The following is a 22,316-nucleotide window of genomic DNA, read 5'->3' as shown; positions in this document are numbered from 1 at the left end:
CCCCAGGTGCATCTCTGAGACTCATAGAGGCACTGTCTTCCAGAAGCGGGTATGGGGAATATGCACACCTACTGTGAGCAGGGAGTTGATCAGAACAGTAGCAGCCTAAGAGAGGGATGTTTTTCCAACAGAAGCAGGCTGCTCCTCCTCTGGCGGTGAGATGCAGGGGTCTGTGACGCCATACCCGTATCCTGCTGGGTTACTATTGGCTGATCCCCTAGAAGGGCTTAGAAAGTCAGAATAGCCTTCAGGCACAAAGCAGGCTGCAGGTCCCTCTGGGTAGTTCTCAGTGTCACCAAGTAACTGGCCCTTGGAGATCTGAGAGTTATAGGACCAGAGAGAAAAAAGTGTTTGGGGACCAGTGTTTGTGGGTGCCTGGAGCCTTGGGAAGCAACAAGAAAGGAAAAGGGTTGGTTGGTTGTGGTCAGAGAGGTGTAGGCTTCAGAGATGGGTCAGTCCTGATGTGAGAGCAGCCGCCAGAGGCCCATGGGTCTCAGGAGGGATGCACAGTCAGATGCTGCCAGGAGGGCAGACCGCTGTGGGCTCCACACTGTGGAGCTTTGCTGCTCATCAGGGAGAACCGGACCCTGCATGGGTGTAGGCAGGAGGTGAGCTCCGTGGACCACAGAGGAGCAAGTCTTGGGTTCTCCAGCCACAGGACAGACAGGGCACATGGGAATTTTAGCCATTATCCATTGTAGATCCAGTATATATAGTACTCGCTCTAGTGGAGTGGCCACTCAGCCAGAACCCCAAAGCATCTGGATGAACAGGAAGCACATGGTCGCATTGTTTCCAAAACCTAGATGGGAGGTGTCATCTAGAAAGACAACCTGGCTGCTTAGAGGCTTTCCCCTTTGCCATGGAAGGTAAGTGCAGCAGGTTCATTGTGTGAAGAAATAGGATCTGGAAGGAGTGAGTGGAAACTGTCTGGAAGGCTCTGCACAGGCGCACACCTTCCAGTGCCCCTCCTTTGCTCCTGTAGGGCAGTGTCCATCGAGAAGCTCTCCTTCTTCTGCTCAGTTTCCTGTTAGAAGAGACCTGGAGCAGATTTCCATGGGCAGAGAGTGTCCATGGCCACCTCTCCTGCTACAGTGCCGGGCCATGCGTGCTGCAGAACCACCAAGCACAACCATGCCCTCCACCAAGCAGGGTGACTTTTGTTTTAATTGATAGTTAAAAGGAGTCAGATAGCTCCTAAGTTTGCAGGGAAACGATCCTTTTTAAATGTGCAGGCATGTTTCAGCCCACTGCAGGTGTTCGGGGCTCCAACAACAACCTCAGTCTCACCTGTCTTTCAGGTCAGCAAAGTGGAGCGGGAGAAGAGCCAGGAGCTGAAGCAGGTACGTGAACACGAGCAGCGCAAGCACGCGGTCCTGGTCACCGAGCTCAAGACCAAGCTGCACGAGGAGAAGATGAAGGAGCTGCAGGCAGTGCGGGAGGCGCTGCTGCGGCAGCACGAGGCTGAGCTGCTGAGAGTCATCAAGATCAAGGACAATGAGAACCAGAGGCTGCAGGCGCTGCTCAACACCCTGCGGGACGGCGCACCCGACAAGGTGAAGACGGTGCTCCTGTGTGAGGCTAAGGAGGAGGCCAAGAAGGGCTTTGAGGTGGAGAAGGTCAAGATGCAGCAAGAGATCTCAGAGCTCAAGGGGGCCAAAAAGCAGGTGGAGGAGGCACTGACGATGGTCATCCAGGCCGATAAGATCAAGGCGGCAGAGATCAGGAGCGTCTACCATCTGCACCAAGAAGAAATCGTCCGCATCAAGAAGGAGTGTGAGCGAGAGATCCGCAGGCTGGTACGTGGCTGGTGGGCAGGTGGGCAGCCGGGCACAGCTCTGTTCCCTTGCTAGCCCATTTTCTCCACTCACTCACCTCACCCCCCCCCATTAGTTCTGAGGACTCCAGAGGTGCAGGAGTGCAGAGCCAGGTACCCACAGGTAGGTAAGACCACCCCATCTGCCCCTCTGTCATTGGTGGCAGTGCTCCCTGATCCCCACTTAGAAAAGGAAATTTTCAAGTCATAATTCCTGTCCTCCCCTAAGGGGCTGTGGAGGAGACTCAGGAGGAATCTGAGTTGTTGGATTCTGGAGCAGAGAGGAGAGGCTAAGAGGGCTCCATGTGGGTGAGGAGCCTAGAGCAGCTTGGAGATGCCTGCACCATGTGTACCTCTAGGAAGACATTCCCCTAGGCCCCACCCTATGAGATGGCCAGTTGTGCTTGAAGGCTGGAAGCATCTGTGTATCCTAGGAAGCCCACAGCGCAGGCAGCCTGTGGCAAGGATGGTCCAGCCAGCGTTCTCAGGCCCAGTGCCAAAGAGCAGAAGAGACCATTCAAGAGTTGTGGGGAATGGGTCGGGTGTGACTCCTCTCTTGGAAAGTTATTTCTCAGGAATTTGAGGAAAATAGAGTTTTACCTTAGAGGCACGTGCCCTTTGCCTCATCTTGCCCTTCACCAGGATGGTACTGGTTACTTTTCTATTGCTGTAATGAGACACCATGACCAAGGGAACTTAGAAAAGAAAGGGTTTATTTGAGCTTTCAGTTCCAAGGGGATAATAGTCCATTGGTGGCAGGTGTCGCAGCAGCAGCTGGGAGCTCCCATTTCAAACCACAAGCAGGGAACAGAAAGAGTGCCCTGGAGATGGAGGAAGACTTTTGAAATCTCAAGCCTGCCTCCAGTGACACACCTCCTCCAACAAGACCACTAGTCTCAATCTTTCCAAACAGTCACCAACTGGGGGTAAACAATTCAAGTGCCAGAGGGACATCTCATTCAAATCACCATAAGGACCCAGGTATCCTAGGCATTGAGGCACTCCTTAGTAGGATGTAGCCATCCTTCTAGTTAGGGTACCCAGGGAGTCATCCTTCCTCCACTTCCCTGGGTTTCTAGTGTCCAGAGACATGCTACAGGCCACACCACCTCATGGAATTTCAGGAGATGGCAGCAATTTTCTTGACATTGCCAGAAAGAGGAATGTGAAGGAAACATGACTTTACCATGATGAACACAGGGTGCCTGCCCTATTCCTAACTTGGAAGCCCCATCCCTTTCCAGAAAGTTCCCTGCTCCAATACCCCCACCCCTCTCTATCTGTCCAGAACCAGACATTGTCATTACCTTTAATGACTCCAAGATGTAGCCTGAGATCCCACATAATATGATGTGGCTGTGCCCCAGCCTGTCTATCTGGGGAAGCGAGTAAGCCACCATTGGGCTGCTGGGAAAAAGCACTCAGCCTGCTGCATCCTCCCTTTCCTTTGTCCTGCTTGGAGATGATGTCCTAGTGTCCATAGCAGAGGAAGGCAACCTGACTTCTCCACAAAGCTTGTAAGAAAATAACTGGGCTCCATAGTCCCCTCCCACTCTGGTTTGGGTCCCTAGAGGCAAATACCCGTGACTTCTCCAGATGGTGGCCCTAGACTTTACCCCAGACTGTCACAGTATGTTCTAGCTACTTCTTCACTTTAGTCTATGCTGCCTTCCGTCTCCTGCACACAATGCTTCCCTCCCAAAGTGCTGTACATTTGTTGCTCCTAGCCTGGCTTCACCATAGTATAGTGGGTACATCTCAGCAGGAAACAGATGGTGGGTGCATCCTCTGGGAAGCCCCCAAGGATGGTTGGAGGAGGGTGATGAGAAGAGTCCTGGGTATGATGAGTACTCATTGGGTCTGATCACTGGGGCTCCAGATCCCAGCACAGGAGGGTGTCAGGGCCAAGACCCAGCCAGCTACTGTCAACTCCCAACCCAACAGGGAGCAGGGAGCATGTGTCCGGACCCCTTACCTCACACTGACCCATAGACCAGAGGTTAGCATGGAGGAACAGGTGGGACCATTGCAGAGGTCAGCTCCCCCATCCAGGGTAGGAATTGAGTCTAAGGCCTCACACATGCTAGGAAAACACTATTACTGAGCCACACCCCCATCCTTCCATTTTTTGGGTTACAAAGCCTGGTAGGAAGGTAGAGAGAAGGTCCAGAGGTCAGAGAGGGCATCCAGGGTGCCCCTCTATCTTGGGCGAGGGAAGGATTTTGCTGCTTCTCAGAGTTACATACCTGTGGCTCACACAGTGATCCAGGGTCCATCCCATTGTATCATGTAGCTCACACATTTGTATGTATTCCTTGAGTTGTTTTTTTTTGTTGTTGTTGTTGTTTGCTCAGTTTCCTAAGTGTCTTTGTCACTAATGCATGCCACACTTCCAGGAGAACGGTGAACCTCTCAATACTGTCAAAGCAGAATTTCAACCATTTGCCTTAAAGCATAGCATCTCCCCCTGTCTCTTTACCCAGATAAACAGTGCACTACCAACAATTCGTGGCCTTTCTTCATTGCTCAAATACACTGCCCTGTTGCCCACCAGCCCTACCTGCTCCTTGAGCTTAAGACGCCTCTGAAATGCACTGTGCTGCGTGGATAGCACAGGCACTTGCTCATCTGCACCAGGCATGCAGGAGCTCTCTCTCACTGTCCTCCAGCTGGGGAAAACCTACCCTCAGTGTCTAAACCCCCTTCTTGCCTCTCATCCCCCCTCACATATCTGCTTGTCAGAAGTTGGGCCTTTGAGTTCACACTGAATTTATTATTATTTACTATTATTATTTTTCTCCCAGCCTTGGCTTTCTGTTCTGTTTTCTAGGAACCATCCTCAACTTTCCTGTTTGTTTCAATCATTCTGGTTTTTCAAGACAGGGTTTCTCTGTGGCTTTGGAGGCTGTTGTCCTGGAACTATCTCTTGTAGACCAGGCTGGTCTCGAACTCACAGAGATCCTCTGCCTCTGCCACCCGAGTGCTGGGATTAAAGGCGAGCACCACCAACGCCCGGCTTGTTTCAGTCATTCTAAGTGTCAAAGATACTTGCTCTCGGAAGTATCCCTTCAACTCCCTCTCTGCCAGGCATCGATATAACAGCAGCTCTTATTTCTCTGAGAATGTTCTACTTTTGAAGGTTCAGCTCCTTCATCGTCTGTGCTGCTGCAGAGTCCCCTCCCACTCTCATCTTTCCTGTTGAGCAATCCCCTTAGCCTCTCCTTTACACCCTAGCTGGGGAAACACACGGTGTGCCTGCGTGCGTGCGTGCGTGCGTGCGTGCGTGTGTGTGTGTGTAATGTGTCTGATACCAGGGGCTCTAAAGTGGGTAAGGTGTGTCTTTACAAAGTACTCCAGTCACTTTAGTTGGAGAAAGAAAAACTAAAGGCATCAGGAAGGAAGGAAGAATTAAACCTCTTATTGTAGGGGAAGTGACTTTGTATATAAAATATACTAATAAATACACAGACTAGGACAGAAGATGTAGCTCAGTCGTGGAGTCCTTGCTTCGCAGGCTCCAGGCCTGGGTTTGGTTTTATCCAAGAATACACTAAACTGAATAGGAAACAAGATCCTATACAACCCAGAGATGGCTCTCAGATGTGCGCCATACGCAGGAAATGGCAGCCGTGTTCTCCATGATTGTCATTCTCTCCATAGAGCCATGAAATGTCCAAGTGGAAGATACACACATGGTGCATCTCTCTACAACACTGTGCAGTCCCCAGAGGTCCTGGCATTCTAAGGACAGTCAGGAAATAACTTTGCCTGTTTCAAAGTCTCTCAGGGTTTTCCTCTATAGAACCCACAGTCAGTCTGGAGAATACCCTTTTCCTGTCATTTCAATGCTCGGAGATATATACACCCCATTGACCTACACACACTATAACAAGGACAGTACTTCCCCCTCGAGGCCATACCCAGCAGTCCAAGAGCTCTGTTTCTCACCCACTCCAGTCCAACCCCGAAGGGCCTTGGCTTTACTTTCCATCTGTTGCATTACTCATCATCTCCACCAGGTGTCGCTGTTGGAGACTGTTCATATGTTCATGCTGGGATAGGGGTTTTCTTCTGACCCTTGACCTCAGCTACCCACATATAGCCCCCGGAGGTGTAGATCGCCACTTCCTTACTCACGAGCCCACCTTCAGCCACTGCTTCCAGAGACCTCATCCATGGGTAAATTGTACAATCTGATGAATAACGACATACCCAAAAAACAGACTTGACCCTGTGCCCAGGAGGGGTCAAGTCACTGTTACCTATGAGTCAGAGCTAGGCCCAAGGCTCCGGGTGCAGGGCCACCTCTTCCTGTGACGCTGGCCAATGGGGGCCTCCTTAGTGATGGAGGCCTCAGGACTGCCTGTATCATTTCGTCCGGCCCCTAGTTTGTAAGAGGACACTCTGCTTTCTGAAGCCTAGTTGTGGAATTTGGGCTGACCCTCTAGACTGCACAGTGCAGAGGCGTCGGAGGTGTGTGTCAGGCTCATATCCAAGTTGCTGTGTACTTTCAAAGACTCCCTAGAAGGCTAGGGCCCAACTGCTGTAGCCTGGGGGAAGAGCTTGGTATGGACAAAGAGCCCGAGGTACTTCTGAGGATTCCAGAAGCTGCGTGGAATAGAAGCTGAAGCAGGGCAGAGCAAAAGGGGTGGAGATGTCGCCCATAGACAGGGTAACCCCAGGGTCTGAGAACAGGGCTCTGGACCGGAGAAGCGGAAGAGTCTTGAGTCCCAGTTCAGCACCATTCTGTCTGGGTCTACAGATGTTGGCTGGGCCTTTGACCTAGAGATGGGGCAATGGCCTCCCTGGGCCCAGCAGGCCAGAGAAATCTTGTTCCCTAGTCCCTAGGCAGCAGACTGGCTCAGCTCACTCTCATAGGGAGATATCAACAAGCCCCACAGGCAAGATAAGCTTGGGGCTCTAGGGGCCTTCCCCATGGAGAGACCTTGGCCCCAGTTACATTTGAAAACATTTAACTGTCTATGTTCTTTGCACTATCTGGCAGAGACTGTCATTTCTTCACTGAACACACTGGTTAGCTGGAGTCTTCGACCAGTGCAGTGTGATAAAGGCCAAGAACTCCAGGTCAGGAGTGGTGGTACTGAAGGAACCAGTGGCCTTGGAAGCCTTTCACAGACCGATGTCACCCCTTCATGTGTGATCTAAGCTAGAGCACTTGAACAGGGGCCGCAGCCCCCAAAAGGAGTGGGGCATCAGTCAGTGGACAGTGCTACACTGGGCTGCTGTGGAGGCACAAGCACAGGCCCTGGGGGCAGAACACGGTAGACTAAGATCCCATCTACAGGTGTTCTGGAATAAGCAGGCTGGGGAAGGGGACTGAAAGGTTCTGGGTTCATCTTAGAGCCACCAAAGCAGGTGCTATAATTTGAAGTTCTGTCTCTCTGCCATGACCAGTGACATTGTCCAACTATAATTCAAGTGTGTTTGATGTAGTGCTTACAGTAGGTACCCAGCTGACTGTTACATTCTGAACTGGGGTCAGGCTGAGCCACACCTGTCATCAGAGCCAGAAGAGTGCTGAACCCAGAGACCAAAATGATGGGCTAGGATGTGGCCTAGTAGAATTCAGGAGCCTCAGAGAAAGGCTGGTGGAGAGAATACAAAAGGAAGCATGGCCAAGATGTCACCAATAAATACTCAAGACACATCTAGCCAGTGTAGGGTATGGCTTGGACGGCTGGGACTTCGTGACTCCTATCTAGGTTCAGCAATCTTCTCACTTTTGCCTAGAAAGTCACAGTGTGGGGTATAGTAAGAAATTACCAATACGGAGTCAGGTAGAAATATAAGGGTATTTAATAGGGAAAAGCCTTACTTACAGAGCGAACCAGCCAGCCGGTGGTAGTCTGTACAGCAAGAAGCAAAGAGAAACCGAAACCGAAAACGCAGTCCCCCTACTCACTCTGACCACGCCCTCACAAGCCCTCAGGTACTCTTGTAGCCAGCCCCTAAGAAGGCGTGGCTACAGCTTCCCCTACAATTCCCCTTTTAGTCTAAAAGAGGATTAAAACTTAAGAAGATAACTATCTATTTTAACTAAACCCTAAAGTCATAAACAATAGGAAGCTATTCCTAACTAGGTATATACACTATCCTAAGTGACAACAATGGGGAAAGGGGGCGTAGCATTCTCCAAGTTACTTCCTGCTGAAATGGGACGTTGATAGTCATATGGGGTCCTGTAGAAAGAAAATGTTAGTAGATGGGATTTACTTGATTGAAGGTCTCGCTTGAAATCCTCAACTTGATTGAAGTCAGTACCCGAACCTCTGGCCAGAGTGTCAGTTGAAATGGAGCAAGTTGGATCCAGTGCAGTCGAGGAGATGTGGCCCATTTTCTTTTCAGGGTGTCCAGGGATTGCTGTCAGGCAGGTCTTTATTGGCTGTGTGGGACTCAAACATAAACAGTTAGCAGAGAAATGTTTGTTTGTGTATGTACACATGCTAGGGAATGTAACCATGAGAGCATAACAATTATGAAAGGGTGTACACCTTGAGAGAAAGATCCAAGAAAAGACAAAGACAGTCCCCAAATTCTTCTTTTATTCTGTATTACATCAATTGGCTTCTTGATACAACACAGAAACACTAAAGCTTAGTTAAATAATGTGCTTGGATTTTAGAGGAGGAAAGCCAAATCCATCTCTAAGTCCAGCATTGGTTTAATTGAATAGGGACTAGGAAATAAAGAGAAATAGAGTTTTTTGAGAGACAGCTGTAAAGTTTACCGTATGGCACATTCCTTCTATTTGATGGTTATAGCTACCTTGTCTTTTTAAGTATCTACCCATGTAGTGTCCTTTGCCTTTTGAAGATGAGTTTTCCTGTGAAGATAAAAGCAAAACATTTCCCTTTTCTTTGGGAGGTTTTTATTTAGTTTATAAGATATACCTTAGTAGAATACCTGTTATTTGTCCTCGTTGAGAGGTTTTTTCTTTTTTAGTCGAATCTTGATCAACTTTGATGGTATCTAAAATTTTTCTTCTCCTGTAGAAACCAATGTAAAACCCCTACCCCAACGTAATACATGTCCTGGTTTCTATGTAGAGGTTAGTACATCTTTGAAGTATACTGGCTGATTGAGTTTAGTAGTTTTTTTCGTAGTCCAGTGTCTTTCTGTAGCTGTTTGTCCTTTTTTATTGGCATTAAGAAAGTTTAGTGTTAATAAAGCATTATGTAACCTATGTTTGGGGGGTTTAGTCTTCTAAGCTTGTTTGTTGAGCATCTCCTTAAGTGTTCTATTAGATTGCTCAACCACTGCTTGTCCTGTAGGATTGTGTGGTATACCAGTAACATGCTTTATGTTATAATATTTGAAAAATTGTTCCAATTTCGTAGAGACATATGCTGGAGCATTGTCAGTTTTTATTTGTGTAGGTATATCCATAACTGCCATCACCTCTAGCAGGTGTATAATAACAGAATCAGCTTTTTCAGAGTTAAGAGCAGTAGCCCATTGGAACCCTGAGGATACCTGGGTGGAGTAGGTGCCTGGGATTGGAGTGATTTTGCTTCTGATGCATCCCACTGATCTTTAAGCCTAGTAATGATATCCTTTTGAAAAGTTTCAATCTCCTTAATCATAAAAGATTCCAAGCACGTTAGTGAATCTGTAAATTGCTCTAACTGCTTATCTACACGTTTTTCCAGGTCTTTCATACGATCATCCTTAGACAGCATCTGGATGGCATGGAAACTGCCTTCTAGGTATTGGAGTCTAGATTCCAGGTCATGATTTGCTGATTTTGAGTCCTCAGCAATTGACCGTATGGACCTATGTAATCTGTCAGCCCTGTACTGTAAATTATCTTCCAAACATTCAAATCTAGACTCAAATTTCTGATCTGCTACCTTGGATGTTTCAATAACTGATTGAATGGCATTGTCCAATTCTTTAACCCTATGTTGGGTATTTTGTACCGTTTTGTCTAGTTGATGAGTAACATTGCCTATCTGAGTTTCTAGCTGGCTACAGATATTCTTTAGCTGGTCATGGTCTTTTGACAGCCTAGCCTCTAAGGCCTCAGACATGGAGGATCTCTCTGTGTTTATCTTATCATAAATACGCTGTATCTCATCAGACAGCTCTGTCTTTAGTGTATTGGACACAGAGCCAAGCTTATCATCCAATTTCTGTTCCACTTGTTGCACAATTGTGGTCTGACCTAATCGTAAAGCTGTTATTTCCTGCAAGCAGGTGGTGAGGTTATCCTTATCCCTATTCCTGTGTCCTCTGGCTAGTAATACTATTTGTACCAGCAAGCTAACTGTCATTATGGCATATAGGCCAGTAATTGGCACATTAACATCCTCCTCAAACAGTGAATTCACGTAATAAGCAAAAACATTACCAATTTCAGCAAATGATAAATATTCCGCCATGATTTTACCTGATTTCTACTCCAGATGCAGTAAATATATTTGACCAGCAGGTAGCACAGGCGTTCAGTTATTCCGAGGCGTTTGGCAGCAGTCGGTCAGCAGTGGAGAGCGGTCGCAAAAGCACCTGCGCTTATCTTAGAGAGTATACGGCTTTTCAGCCGCACCTTACAAAAGCGGCTGCGCTTATCTTAGTATACGGCTTTTCAGCTTTGGCTTTCCCGTTCTGCCGCAAGGGGAAGCCTCTGCTGAAAGCCGAAACTTACTCACCTCTAGGCAGCTAGAAACTGGGTGGATGACTGAGCAGCACAGCTGCCGTGGGTCAGCTGCTAGCCGGCAACGCCTGTGGAAAGAGGGTGCTTTCCCGGCCTAGGCGGCGGGCCCGATGGAACCCACAGCCTGTCCCAAATGGGGTGTGGGTTTCCAATATCCCACTTCTGACACCAGATATAGTAAGAAATTACCAATACGGAGTCAGGTAGAAATATAAGGGTATTTAATAGGGAAAAGCCTTACTTACAGAGCGAACCAGCCAGCCGGTGGTAGTCTGTACAGCAAGAAGCAAAGAGAAACCGAAACCGAAAACGCAGTCCCCCTACTCACTCTGACCATGCCCTCACAAGCCCTCAGGTACTCTTGTAGCCAGCCCCTAAGAAGGCGTGGCTACAGCTTCCCCTACAGTGGGGAGTGTAGAGTCAGAACTATTTGTCCACTTCTGCCCTGCAAGGGAGTTCAAGACAGACCCTCTCTGGTAATGGGTGGGTCCTGCATGGCTCCCTTGGTTTCATCTGTGTACATTCTACTCCTTGCTACTAGGTAAGCTGTCCCTGGTGGCTTTCTTGGCCAAATTTTCAGTAATGTCATAGTAAAGTGGAAGGGGCAGGGATTCTCATTCTCAAAGGTTCTGGAGCATCCTGCACAGGCTCACTGTGATCTCAGATGGGGACAGCTGCCACCTCACAGTTCTGCCTTCCTCAGAGCCTCCAGCCCATGACATGCCAAGGGTGGGACTGTGCTGAGCACTGGAGCATTCGTGTTGCTGTCGAGTCTGGGAGGGTTCTGCTGTGCAAGCACACAGCAGTTGCACACAGAGTGCATTTTCTAAAATACAACCTCGGGCTGTTATTCACAACTCTATAAAACAGAGGAATTACAGACCAAAAGCAATTTCCTCTCCCTCATAAAAGTCTGTGGTTTATAATATTAGCCCCTTCTGCCCAGCCGTTAGAGCAGTTACCTAATGTGGTGTGCTAATATATAGCACTAATGAAAACCCTATAAAGAAAGCTATAAAAGTGAGGCCAATCCCCAAGGCACCACAAGGTGCCTGGTGGAGGGCTGGGCCTGAGCTTGGGTTTCCATAATTTTGTTCCACCAAGGATATGTGTCTCGGGGAGGTGGTCAGAAAGGCATGGAGTCCCTCTTCTCGGATGGAGCAGGCAGACACTAGTTCCTTTTGTAAACAACACCACCAGATGCGACAGCAGTTTCCCCAAGTCCCTGAGTGCTTTCCACCAATGCTTCTGGTTTTGCCAAAAGTCCACGATTTCAATTTAAGCCACCATAGCCCAGCTGCCATTCTTACAGCTGATTTGTCTAACTTCTGGGGAACATATCCCAGCAACCACTCCTGTTCAAGACGAGGTAAGATCCTAGGGGCAAGGTCTTGGCCGCAGATGCCTACTGAAGATGCTGATTTGGAACATGCTTAGGCAGATCAAGAGCCTTTAAAAACATCAATGTGTAGACAGACTGTACCCAGACATAGCTGGAGTTGAGCACTGGGCACCCATACTTGCCTTTCCATCCACCACGTTTAGACTGAGGGATAACTGCTATGCAGCAAAGGCACAATTCCAGAGGACTGTACAGAGACTGCACCTACCACTGAATTAAGAGACTCAGTACCTGCAAACACTTTCCAGAGATGCCCTTCCCACATATTTCTCTTGCTTCTCCCAACTTCCTGGAAACCACACCAGCATATTCCCTGGCAATCCGGCGCTGTGTTGGCCATTCTTTTCTAAAGGAGTTCACAGCTTCAGGTTTGGGCTATTGCAAGTATCCCGATCATGTCCTTAGGTGTCCTTGTATACTGGCTTCTCCTGCTATCCACTTGGCCATAGGAAGAGCCAGTGTCAACCTCAGAGCACTTAGTTGACCAGAGCGGGTGAGCCCACTTCCTCCCAACCCTCCAGGGGGCAGGGCCCCCTTTATCCTGCATTGGGACCACAGCCAGCACTGCAGCTTTGTGACAGTAGAGAGAGCCACCTTCCCACCCATATGCCATTGACTTTTGTAAAGCCCCGGTTCACATACATTGGCTCTTTTAATCTGGAGAATGTTTTTCCTGATCAATTTTTGGTAACTTCTCTCTGTATTCTGGCTAGCACAGCAGTCTTCTCAGTGTGGCTGCCCCAGACACCCCAGCGACATCTGTGGATGAGTATGGCTCCTGATAGCAAGGAGGTGCAACCCGTCAGTTCTTTCAATGTGCCGTTTGTGTCCTGCTTAAAAATCCTTTACCCGCCCTAAGGTCATGTGATCACTCCTATGCTGTCACCGGGCAGGATACTGTTTCGTTCTGTAGTCCACGTGATACCTGCTTTTGTAAATGGTACGAAGTGGTTCCTTACTTGCTCTGTGAATGTCTGCTGTTGTGGGACTAATTTTTGGGAAGTCTGCATCTCCCGTTAATGGCAGTCTCATTCTGCCTGATACCGTGTGTCCTTACTGCTGTGGGTTGTTTTTGACCTTATAGAAGCCTGTCTGCTTTTCTACCCTATGTCTTTAGCACATTATCTTAATCCTGTCGCCATGAAGTAAGTCTTGGCATCTCACCAAGTGTAAAGTCTCCAGCTTTGCTCTTTATCTCCTATGATATGATCTTAATTTCCCTGTACCATTTGGATCCATCAGTGCATTGGTTTCCACAAAAAAGCGTTTCTCCCCACCTTTAGGAAGAGATGTAGTCTGCTGTCCTGCGGTTTTTCTGTGATTTCTCTCAGCCACGCTTCATGTAGCTCTCTCTAGGTCTTTCCTTCTCAGGCTGGATTTCTTTGTATTTGATATTTGGTGATATCTGACTTTCCATTGCTTTTTTTACATTTTAAAATATCTTTTCTAATTTTTTGCTGCTGATATACAGAAATATCATCGGTTTTTAAACTCATTTTGAACCTTGCAGCCTTCACTTGGTAATTCTAATAGCCTATGAGTAGCTTGGCTTTGGGTTTGCAATGGACAGACAGGCCTGATGGCGCAGGCATATAATCCCAGCTACTCAGGGAACCTAAAGAGGAGGGTTGTGACTTCAAGTCCTGCCTGGACAAGTTAGTGAGAGCCTGTCTCAACATAAAAAGCGAAAGAGGGTTAAGGTTATATCAGTGTGATAGAACATTGCCTGTATGTGCAAGGCCCTGGGTTTAGCCCCCCCCCACCAAAGAAACCCCATGTTTTCTATGTGTGTATTCATATCGCCATGGATGAAGACAGTGTGATCCTTCCTTCCCACTCTCATGCTTTGATTTCTATTCTTGTCTTAGTGTGCTGCTTCAGATCACAAGTAGAATTTTGCAGATTATTTCTGGCTCTATTCTCTCCTTAATCTCAGGTCAAGGCACCCGCATGTGCCTATCACTGGAGGTGCTGTCAGCTGCATGGTGGTTAGTAAAAGCTCTTGATGAGAGTAGGAAACTCCCTGAGACTTTAATTTGCTGAAGACTCTTACCATGAACGGCTATGAAATCTCATCAAGTGCTTACGCTGCATAAACTCAGGTGACGGTGTGGGCTCATTAAAACTCTATCTCATCGCGGAGAGAGATTACGTTACATCCATTGTTTTGTAAATGCACACTCCACCTGACATCCTTGGGATAAATCTTACTTGGCCATGATGCATTGTTTTGTTTTTCATCACTGTTTTGAGGATTTCCTCCCACTTTATCATAGGATTCTTGCCAAGTTGTGCCATCTCAATTTGGCTGGCTTTATAGAATGATTTTTAGGAACATCTTTTTTCTATTCTCCTTATGAGCTTTTGAAGGGGTGGGCAGAGTCTTGCTCTGTAGCCCAGGCTGGCCCTGAACTCACCACTCTTGAGTGCACAGGCTCCCGAGTGTGCACCACCACCTCTGCTTCGAGTTTCTTTTATTATTGTTATTAGTAGTAGTAGTAGTAGCAGTGGTAGTATATTTCTTCTTCCAGTGTTTGGACAAATTCACTAGTAAAGCATTGGGACTAGAATTTTCTTTTGTGGAATATTTCAAATTATGAACAAAATTTATTTAATAAACCTTTGCATATTTTCTACTTCTTGTGTCAAGTTTAGTAAAAATGTGTTTCTTAAGGAATGTGTCCAATTCATACAACCTTTTTGACATTAGAATTTCTCTTAATATTCTGACTACACCTCTAATGTCCGAGGAGTCTATGATGGTTTAAGTTCTCCTCCTCCCCCTCTTCCTAGGCCTGCTTTCCCCTCTCCTCCCCACTCCACTACTGAGGGCCAGTGGAGCTTCTTGAATCTGAAACGATGTCTTTCAGTGGGTTTGAGAAATTCTTAACCATTCTGTAGGAAAATATTCCCCCCTTCCCTCTCAGTCCAGTCACACGTATTAGACATCTTAACTAGACCCACTCCGTTTAAAATGTAATTCATTTTTATTTTATGTTCATTGGTGTTTTGCCTGCACATATGTCTGTGTAACGGTGTCACTAGCCCTGGAACTGGAGTTACAGACAGCTGCCGTGTGGGTGCTGGGAATTGAATACGAGTCCTCTGCAAGAGCAGCCAGTGCTCTTAACCATTGAGTCATCTCTCCAGCCCCCGCCCCACTCCTTTTTAAGCAATTCTTTTCTTTCCTTACCTCCTGGATATTTTCTATGACTTTTTGTTTTTATCCTGGGGTTGTGATTTTTTGTTTTGTTTTGTTTTGTTTTTTCCAGACAGGGTTTCTCTGTGTAGCTTTGGAGTCTGTCCTGACACTCACTCTGGAGACCAGGCTGGCCTCGAACTCACAGAGATCCGGCTGCCTCTGCCTCCCGAGTGCTGGGATTAAAGGCGTGCGCCACCAACGTGGGGTTGTGTGCCCGGCGTGGGGTTGTGATTCTATTGAATCCAATTATGCTAATAATTATAATTCTCGACTGAATTGCATTTTACCATTTTCTACATCTATGAAAATACTAATATGTGACTTAAATTTATATTTGTGTGTGCATGAGTGTACTGTGTGCACTGCATGTATACATGTCTGCATGAGTGTACTGTGTATGCTGCATGTACACATGTGTGCATGAGATGAGTGTATCCTGTGTGCTGCTTGTACACATGTGTGCATGGGTGCATGTGTCCTTGAATGCATATGGAAGCAACAGGAGGATGGATATCAGGTACCCAGTTGTATTACATTGCACACCATTTCCTTGAGACAAGGTCACCCACTGAACCTGGAGACAGGCTGAAGGCCAGCAAGCCCCAGCAATCCTGTCTTTGTTCTCCACACAACACTGAGGTTACAGGTGTACATGGCCACACCCAACTTTTTACATCAGTGCTAGGGATCAAAATTCAGATTCTCAAGCAAATACAACACATCTTCTTACCCACAAACCAGCTCTCTAGGCTTTTTTTTTTTTTTTTTTTTTGAGATAGGGTCTCACGTTGCCCAGGCTTCCTGTAGTCTTGTTATACAGCTGAGGATGGCTTTGAACTTCTAATTGTTCTTCTACTTTCCAGCTACTAGGATTACCAATGTGTGCCCTCACATCTGGGAAGAAAAACATTTAAAAATTGTTTATCTTTACTTTATGTGCATTGGTGTTTGCCTGCATGTGCCAGATGCCCTGGAACTGGAGTTACAGACAGCTGTGAGCTGTCATGTGGGTGTGGGGAATTCAACTGGGGTCCTCTGGAAGAACAGTCAGTGCTCTTAACCACTGAACAGTCAGTCTCTCCATCCCCAAGAAAAACAGTTTAACAATTATTTCCTTCAGGTTCTGTTCTGCTAACTCTAATATCTCATTCATCTCCCGGCCTGCTTTTACATCTGATTTATCTCCACGGTTGCTACTCTTCCATGTTTTCCAACAAGTGTTGCCATTTGGTACATCCCGGACACTGGGGGAAGTGTTTCTGTAGCTGTGCAGAATGAGTTTCCCTCTGGGTCTGGTTGGTTTTAGAGTGGATCTGTTTCACCTTCATAACCCTGAAGTTCTTGTTTATGGTGCAGTGTGTGGATTCTGAAGCAGCCTTTTCAGCCTCTGGCCAAATGCCCATCCCACTCACCAAGGTTAGCTGTTTCCAGGGAGGGAGACCCCCAACGACAGGCTGGGCCATAGTTCCCATATGCTTCCCTGTCCCCAGCATCCCACTGCTGTACTGTGGCTTTTTTAGCACACAGAGTTGCTGACTGTGCAAGGCTAAGTGTAGTGCCAACTTCCCCTCCATGTCTGGAAAAAACATTGCAAAGGACTTTTCTAGAAGAGTCTAGTGGGATCCACCATTGTCATTCTGTTGAAAAACTGTCACAGGATTGTGGACAGCTGGACATTCTGTCCATATTAAAGTTCTCAGCAACTTGTGGCAAGCTCTTCACCATGCCACAAATTCTCCTGTGTCTCTGGAACATTGAGTGTGGGGCATGTGTAAAGCCTAGAATGTCCTATTAGCTCTCACCATACCCAATCCCAGACTGCCTCTGAGGATAACTTGAAGCTGCATTAGATGTTATTCTAGCATCCCCAGCTCAGTTCAGCTAGTCAGTCCCTCTATACCCTCTGCTGTCTAGGCTGCACCTGGGCCACCACCAGGCTCTCCATCTGGTCAGCATTTTCTCTCCCATCTCTCTTCTCACCCTCAACCCTCAAGGGTTCTTCCCAGTTCTCACCACATGACTAAGCCCCCCCAGGACCAGCTTTTAGGGAAATGAGCCCCACTACAAAGCACTATGTCCTTTCTCATCTCCCACACACCCTGCTGAATAGCAGCATTTGCTGGTGCCAGAAGGCTGTTGGGGGTCATCTAAAGAACCTGGAGAGCCACTGGAAGAAGACAGGGCGTGAGCGCCCTCTGTCTTCAGTGAGAAGCACTGAGTAGCAGGTGCCTGTCCTAACAACGGAGTCAACTCAGATGGAAGCAGCCACAGCTGTGGTGGACCCACCACGGTGGGAGGTGTGCCCTGGGTGGCAGGCATGCCTGGTGGCCATTTTGGGGTATAAATGGAGGAATGATTCTGAGTGTGTCAGGGCAGGGGTAGATCATGTCTACTGTCAGCTATGTCAGCCAGCCGGGGAACAGGGGAGCTACCCCTTAGCTCTACCTCTATGCCTGAGGGTGGGTATCTGCCTATTGACAGGGTCCCAAGACATTCTGATGCAGGACACATAGGGGGAGCATTCTAACGAGCATACTCCTTGAGTCAGGATCTGAGGCACTGTAAGTCCTGGACAGGCATCCCTCTGAACACCCCTTCCTGGAAACTCAGTCTCCAGGAACCCCTCTGTGGTTTCCAGATAATGTCTGTAACTGAGAATTAGGGCAAGAGAGTGGCAAAGCGCAGGATGAATCCTGGTGATAACCAGCAGGCTCCAGTATGATCCTGAATCTCAGCCTAGAAAGGGTGTTCCCATCACAGGAGCAAGGACATGTGGTTTCATTTGTACATGATTCTGGTGCAGAGTGGATGGGTTCAGGAGGGGACATGTGCTGGCGTGTGGTATCAGCTATCTAGGAGAGACAGTAGCATAAATGACATGTTCCTCCAGGCTTACTGAGACTCCTAGGTTTAGTGGTGGGGACATGCACTAGAAACCCCTTAGTTTAGACTCACAGGAAGGTTACTTGCCAGACGTAGGGATGGATGTGGACCCAAAGGAAGGTACCCTGCCCTATGGACCCAAAAACTATATGGGAGAAGGGGAGAGAAGGAAGGAGGGAGGGGCAGCATCAGCCTAGGAGCCCCAGCTTCCAACCTGTAATGACACAAGTCATTCTTGGTTAGCACCCCCTCACAGAAAGGGAGTGACATTTGTGGGCACCAGTATACATGTGGACAGGAACCCTGTGCTGTTTGCTGGGGTGTCCAGGGCCATCTTGTTCTTTGTGGTCCAGTACATATAGTAGTGCCTGCCATGAGTGAGGAGCCATCCTGCTAGGTAGAGTGTCCTAATCTGGACAGGGCCCCGCATACTGCAGATAATGCTCTCATCCCATGAAGGCTTGTAGATCTATCCCAGCATGATTAGGAGACAAAAGGTTCAGACAGGTTCAGTTTAACACTGAGTGAGTGCTGGGCAGTAGTGGCGCACGCCTTTAATCCCAGCATTCAGGAGGCAGAGGCAGTCGGATCTCTGTGAGTTCGAGGCCAGCCTGGTCTACAGAGGGAGTTCCAGGACTGGCTCCAAAGCAATACAGAGAAACCCTGTCTTGAAAAAAACAAAACAAGAAAAGAACAAACAAACAAACAAACAAACAAACACTACTGAGTGAGAAAACCACAGACTTGGGAGATCCAGTCACCAATCTCCACATGGGTATCCTGTGCCTATTGACCTCAAACGCAGGGCTGCCTTCGATCAAACCAGATGCTCAGACCGCCATCTCTTGCTTGCACAGGGGCTCTTCTGTTTAGATTCTCAAAGGAGACTATTAATGAATGGTTGGATGAGAACCTAGCCTCAGAACCTAGCTGCTTTCATAAGGTTTTATGTTTACCAGCCCAGCCGTTCTGCTTCCCTGATCGACCATGTTACCCTTTCAGCACCATGGCGTGCACCACTGAACAGGAATTGAGCCAGTAAGGCTTTCTTTTATCTTGTTCTGCCCATGGCTTCCCTGGAATTTGTGGCCTCGGTTAATTACATATCCGTCTGTGTTTCCAGCTAACTTCAGCACAGACTGGCTTATTGTTGGCATTTTTAAGCCTTAAACAGCAAGCAAAGAAGCTGTCTTTGGAAATCTGTTTTGAATTGAGTTGCTCCCCTCAATGTTGCCCTGTTACAAACCTAGTGCTGGTTATGATACTTACAGAACCCAGGTCCCTCCTTTTCCTCCCCATCCAGGCAGCCTCAGGCAGAGCATGGACCTGCTTGGGCAGCTCCAGTATGAGACCCAGGATACAGGTAGCATCCATGTCCCAAAGGGCTTCCTGTTGCCATAATTAGGTTGAGCAAAAAGCACACTGCCCTCTGGGGAAGGTGGAAGGGCCACCACTAGCCCAGCAGTGTCCAGGGGCTGTGGCAGGATAGATATGGTGGGTGTTGCCTTCTGGAGCCTGCTTGTCCAGCTGCCCCTACCCTATCCTAAAAGCCTTAGCCTTCAACAAGATTCACAGGGGGTATATGTGACCTGGAAATGCATGGCTGTGCAGTCTTCAGCTTTTGGCTATACTTCAGATCCTGGTCCACCTCCTACCTATTGCAAAGAAGAATCTTGTCCACCATACCCTTAGTGGCAGGTGTGGATATGTCAGGGTGAATCTCTGCTTTGCCCATTGTACTTCAGGAAGCAGGAACTGCAGGTCTTTCAACTCTGCCCAGTGATGCCCATTACCATGGACATGTACAGCAAGGGATGGGGGCTTCTTGATGGGTCACCCTGACTGGCAGTGCAAGGACACATGTTGTCTGGGCCTCTAGAAGGGACTCCTCACTGGGACCAGCCCAGGGTGAGCCAGTTGGATTTGGGTGGCCCAGGGCTGGGGTACTGAACAGCATGGGTGCCCATCTCTCATCCAGAATGTCTGCTTTTGCTTCCGGTCCCAGAGCCCAAGATACTCACTGGTGGGGCTACCGTCCCAGGGACTTTATCCTCCTAACACCACTCTGCCTGTTTCTATGGTAACTGCAGATCTGTACCCTGCCTGCGCGGTGTGATTGTGTTCTGTTCTCCTTGTAGATGGAGGAGATAAGATTTAAAGACAGAGCAGTCTTCGTGCTGGAAAGAGAGTTAGGGGTTCAAGCCGGGCATGCCCAGAGACTGCAGCTCCAGAAAGAGGCTCTAGATGAGCAGCTTTCCCAGGCCAAAGAGGCTGAGCGGCACCCAGGCAGCCCCAGACGGGAACTTCCTTATGCAAGCGGTGCAGGAGATGCCTCAGACCACTCAGGAAGCCCTGTAAGCAACCCCAGGTCTCGTCTCAGCCAGCCCCGAGTCGTAGACACATAGTGCCATGTAGCTGTATGACCCAATGCAGCAGCTCCATGGGAAGACCAGAATATGTACCCAGCCAGCTTCTCCTGCCCCAGACCCTGTACAGCCAGCCCCTACTTACCTGGCTCTGTCCAGGAGGGCTGATACACTGTCTCCCTCCCTTGTCAGCCCAGTAGGAGCACTGATCTTGTTGCCTCCTGGGCCACAGGTTGCTAAAGGTCACTTGCTGGTCGTGGCCTGCCCTTGGTTGGTGGGGAGGACCCACTCCAAGCATGAACTCCTTCCCTTCCATCCCCTGTGCACGGGCTCCAGCTCCCCCTCCCCCATGTCTCTGGCTTGGCCCCTCTTGCGATTGTTGCTAGCACCAGCATCACCAGTCACTGCCCACCCGCTTATCATGTGACCATGACACTTTCTGCTCCTCCTTAGTCTGCTAGTAACCTTGTGGGGCAGCCAGCAACTGTATAACGGCAAGAATATTCATTTCATCACACTCCTCATTCAGATTCTCTGTGGTGGTCTGCAGTACCCTGGGAGACCCTCAATGCTAGCCCTCTAAGTCTTTGGTCCCCAGCCTCTCCTGCACCTGTTGAATGAGGAATTTGAGCCACGTCCAGTGTCTTCCTGGACATCCTCTTCTTTGATTCAGGGACAGAAGTTTGAGCTGATCCAGCCTTGGGCCATGGACTTTGGATGATATCATTTGTGATCATATTACAAATGGCTTACCTGAGTTAGAACCAACTCCCAGCATGCCCTGGTTCTGTACAGACCACTGCAATAATGCCAGATTCCAAATGTGCATTAGAATATTTTCATTCATTTTTTTTAAACATCCCTGTAGTTCCAAAAGTGAGTTTTAGAAACTCAATTCGAGGGAGCCCTCTTCTCAGGAAAACAACTGTAGAAAGTCTACAAGGAATGCCATCATTTGAGAGTGACTTGCTGCTTGGCAGGGCAGGCCCGTCTGGAAGGCACAGCTGGGCTGTGGCCAAGAGGAAGCATGCGGCTGGTCCTCAGCCACACTTGGGCTCCATACTTGCACGCCCTCACCCGCCACATTTGCATATTGCAGACATCTTTGCTTTCCCATCTTGCTGGGTGTAGTGCATGAGCTCCAGGCCAACTGCCTCTGCCAGGAGGGGGCCCTGCCAGCAGCCGTTGGGAAGCAAAGGCAGTCACAATGCAGAAGTGTGTTGGTCTCCAGCTGGGTTGGGGTTCACAAAAAGTTGCATCTAGGAACAGTTATTTGCAGTTGATTTTTGTTTTAGGAACAGCAGTTGGATGAAAAGGATGCCAGGCGCTTTCAACTTAAAATCGCTGAGCTAAGTGCTATCATCCGGAAACTGGAAGACCGCAATGCCTTGCTGTCCGAAGAGAGGAATGAGCTGGTGAGTAGCTGGTAGGGGGCTTTGTATTCCGTAGGTTAGGACTGCAGTCTGGGGGGGAGAGGTGGAAGTACCATACTTGAATCCCTTATGAAATGAGGAGTGACGGTGTCAAGGGACAGCCTTTCCTCAAGGCTTCTTGGTCATGTTACAATAAAACTTTATAACAAAAACACATGGTGGGCCATAGCACACTCCCACTTACTGCTAAGCAGAGCATTGGCCCCACCCTGCTGGTCTGCATCTTTCTCTCCATCTGCAGGTGAGCTGAGATCCATCTCTTGAGATGCCTCTGGTTCACCTGGGTGAGAAGCGGGCAGGGAGCGGCGGGACTCTCCCTGCAGCCTGGGCCAAACTTTCCATTTTGCACTGTGTCCCAAAAGTTCTGCACCTACAGGTTCTGACTCTATAGGCCTCACATCTACAGACAGGTTCTGCACCTATAGATATTTTTATCCATAGGTTCCCTCACCTACATATTCTGCATCTACAGTTATGTATTGACAGGCTTCACATGTGTCTGTGAAGCAGCCACGGATCAAAAATATTTTTCAAAAATTT

General features: G+C 48.3%; 1 protein-coding gene across 3 annotated transcripts in view; it reads left to right on the top strand.

The window, feature by feature from the left end:
- Jakmip3 (Janus kinase and microtubule interacting protein 3) overlaps positions 1-22,316 on the top strand; it is a 60,100-nt gene that overhangs the window by 15,908 nt on the left and 21,876 nt on the right. For 2 of the 3 annotated variants that reach the window (XM_035441282.1, XM_035441283.1), the window contains exons 2-4: positions 1,302-1,799; positions 20,116-20,331; positions 21,639-21,758. In XM_035441282.1, the coding sequence (XP_035297173.1) occupies positions 1,302-1,799; positions 20,116-20,331; positions 21,639-21,758 (834 nt within the window). The remainder of the gene's footprint in view (positions 1-1,301; positions 1,800-20,115; positions 20,332-21,638; positions 21,759-22,316) is intronic. The other variant, XM_035441284.1, reaches the window with a different exon arrangement.

The sequence above is a fragment of the Cricetulus griseus genome, chromosome 3, assembly GCF_003668045.3.
Source record: "Cricetulus griseus strain 17A/GY chromosome 3, alternate assembly CriGri-PICRH-1.0, whole genome shotgun sequence".
Taxonomy (NCBI): domain Eukaryota; kingdom Metazoa; phylum Chordata; class Mammalia; order Rodentia; family Cricetidae; genus Cricetulus; species Cricetulus griseus.
This window is presented reverse-complemented; position numbering and strand designations above follow the sequence as displayed.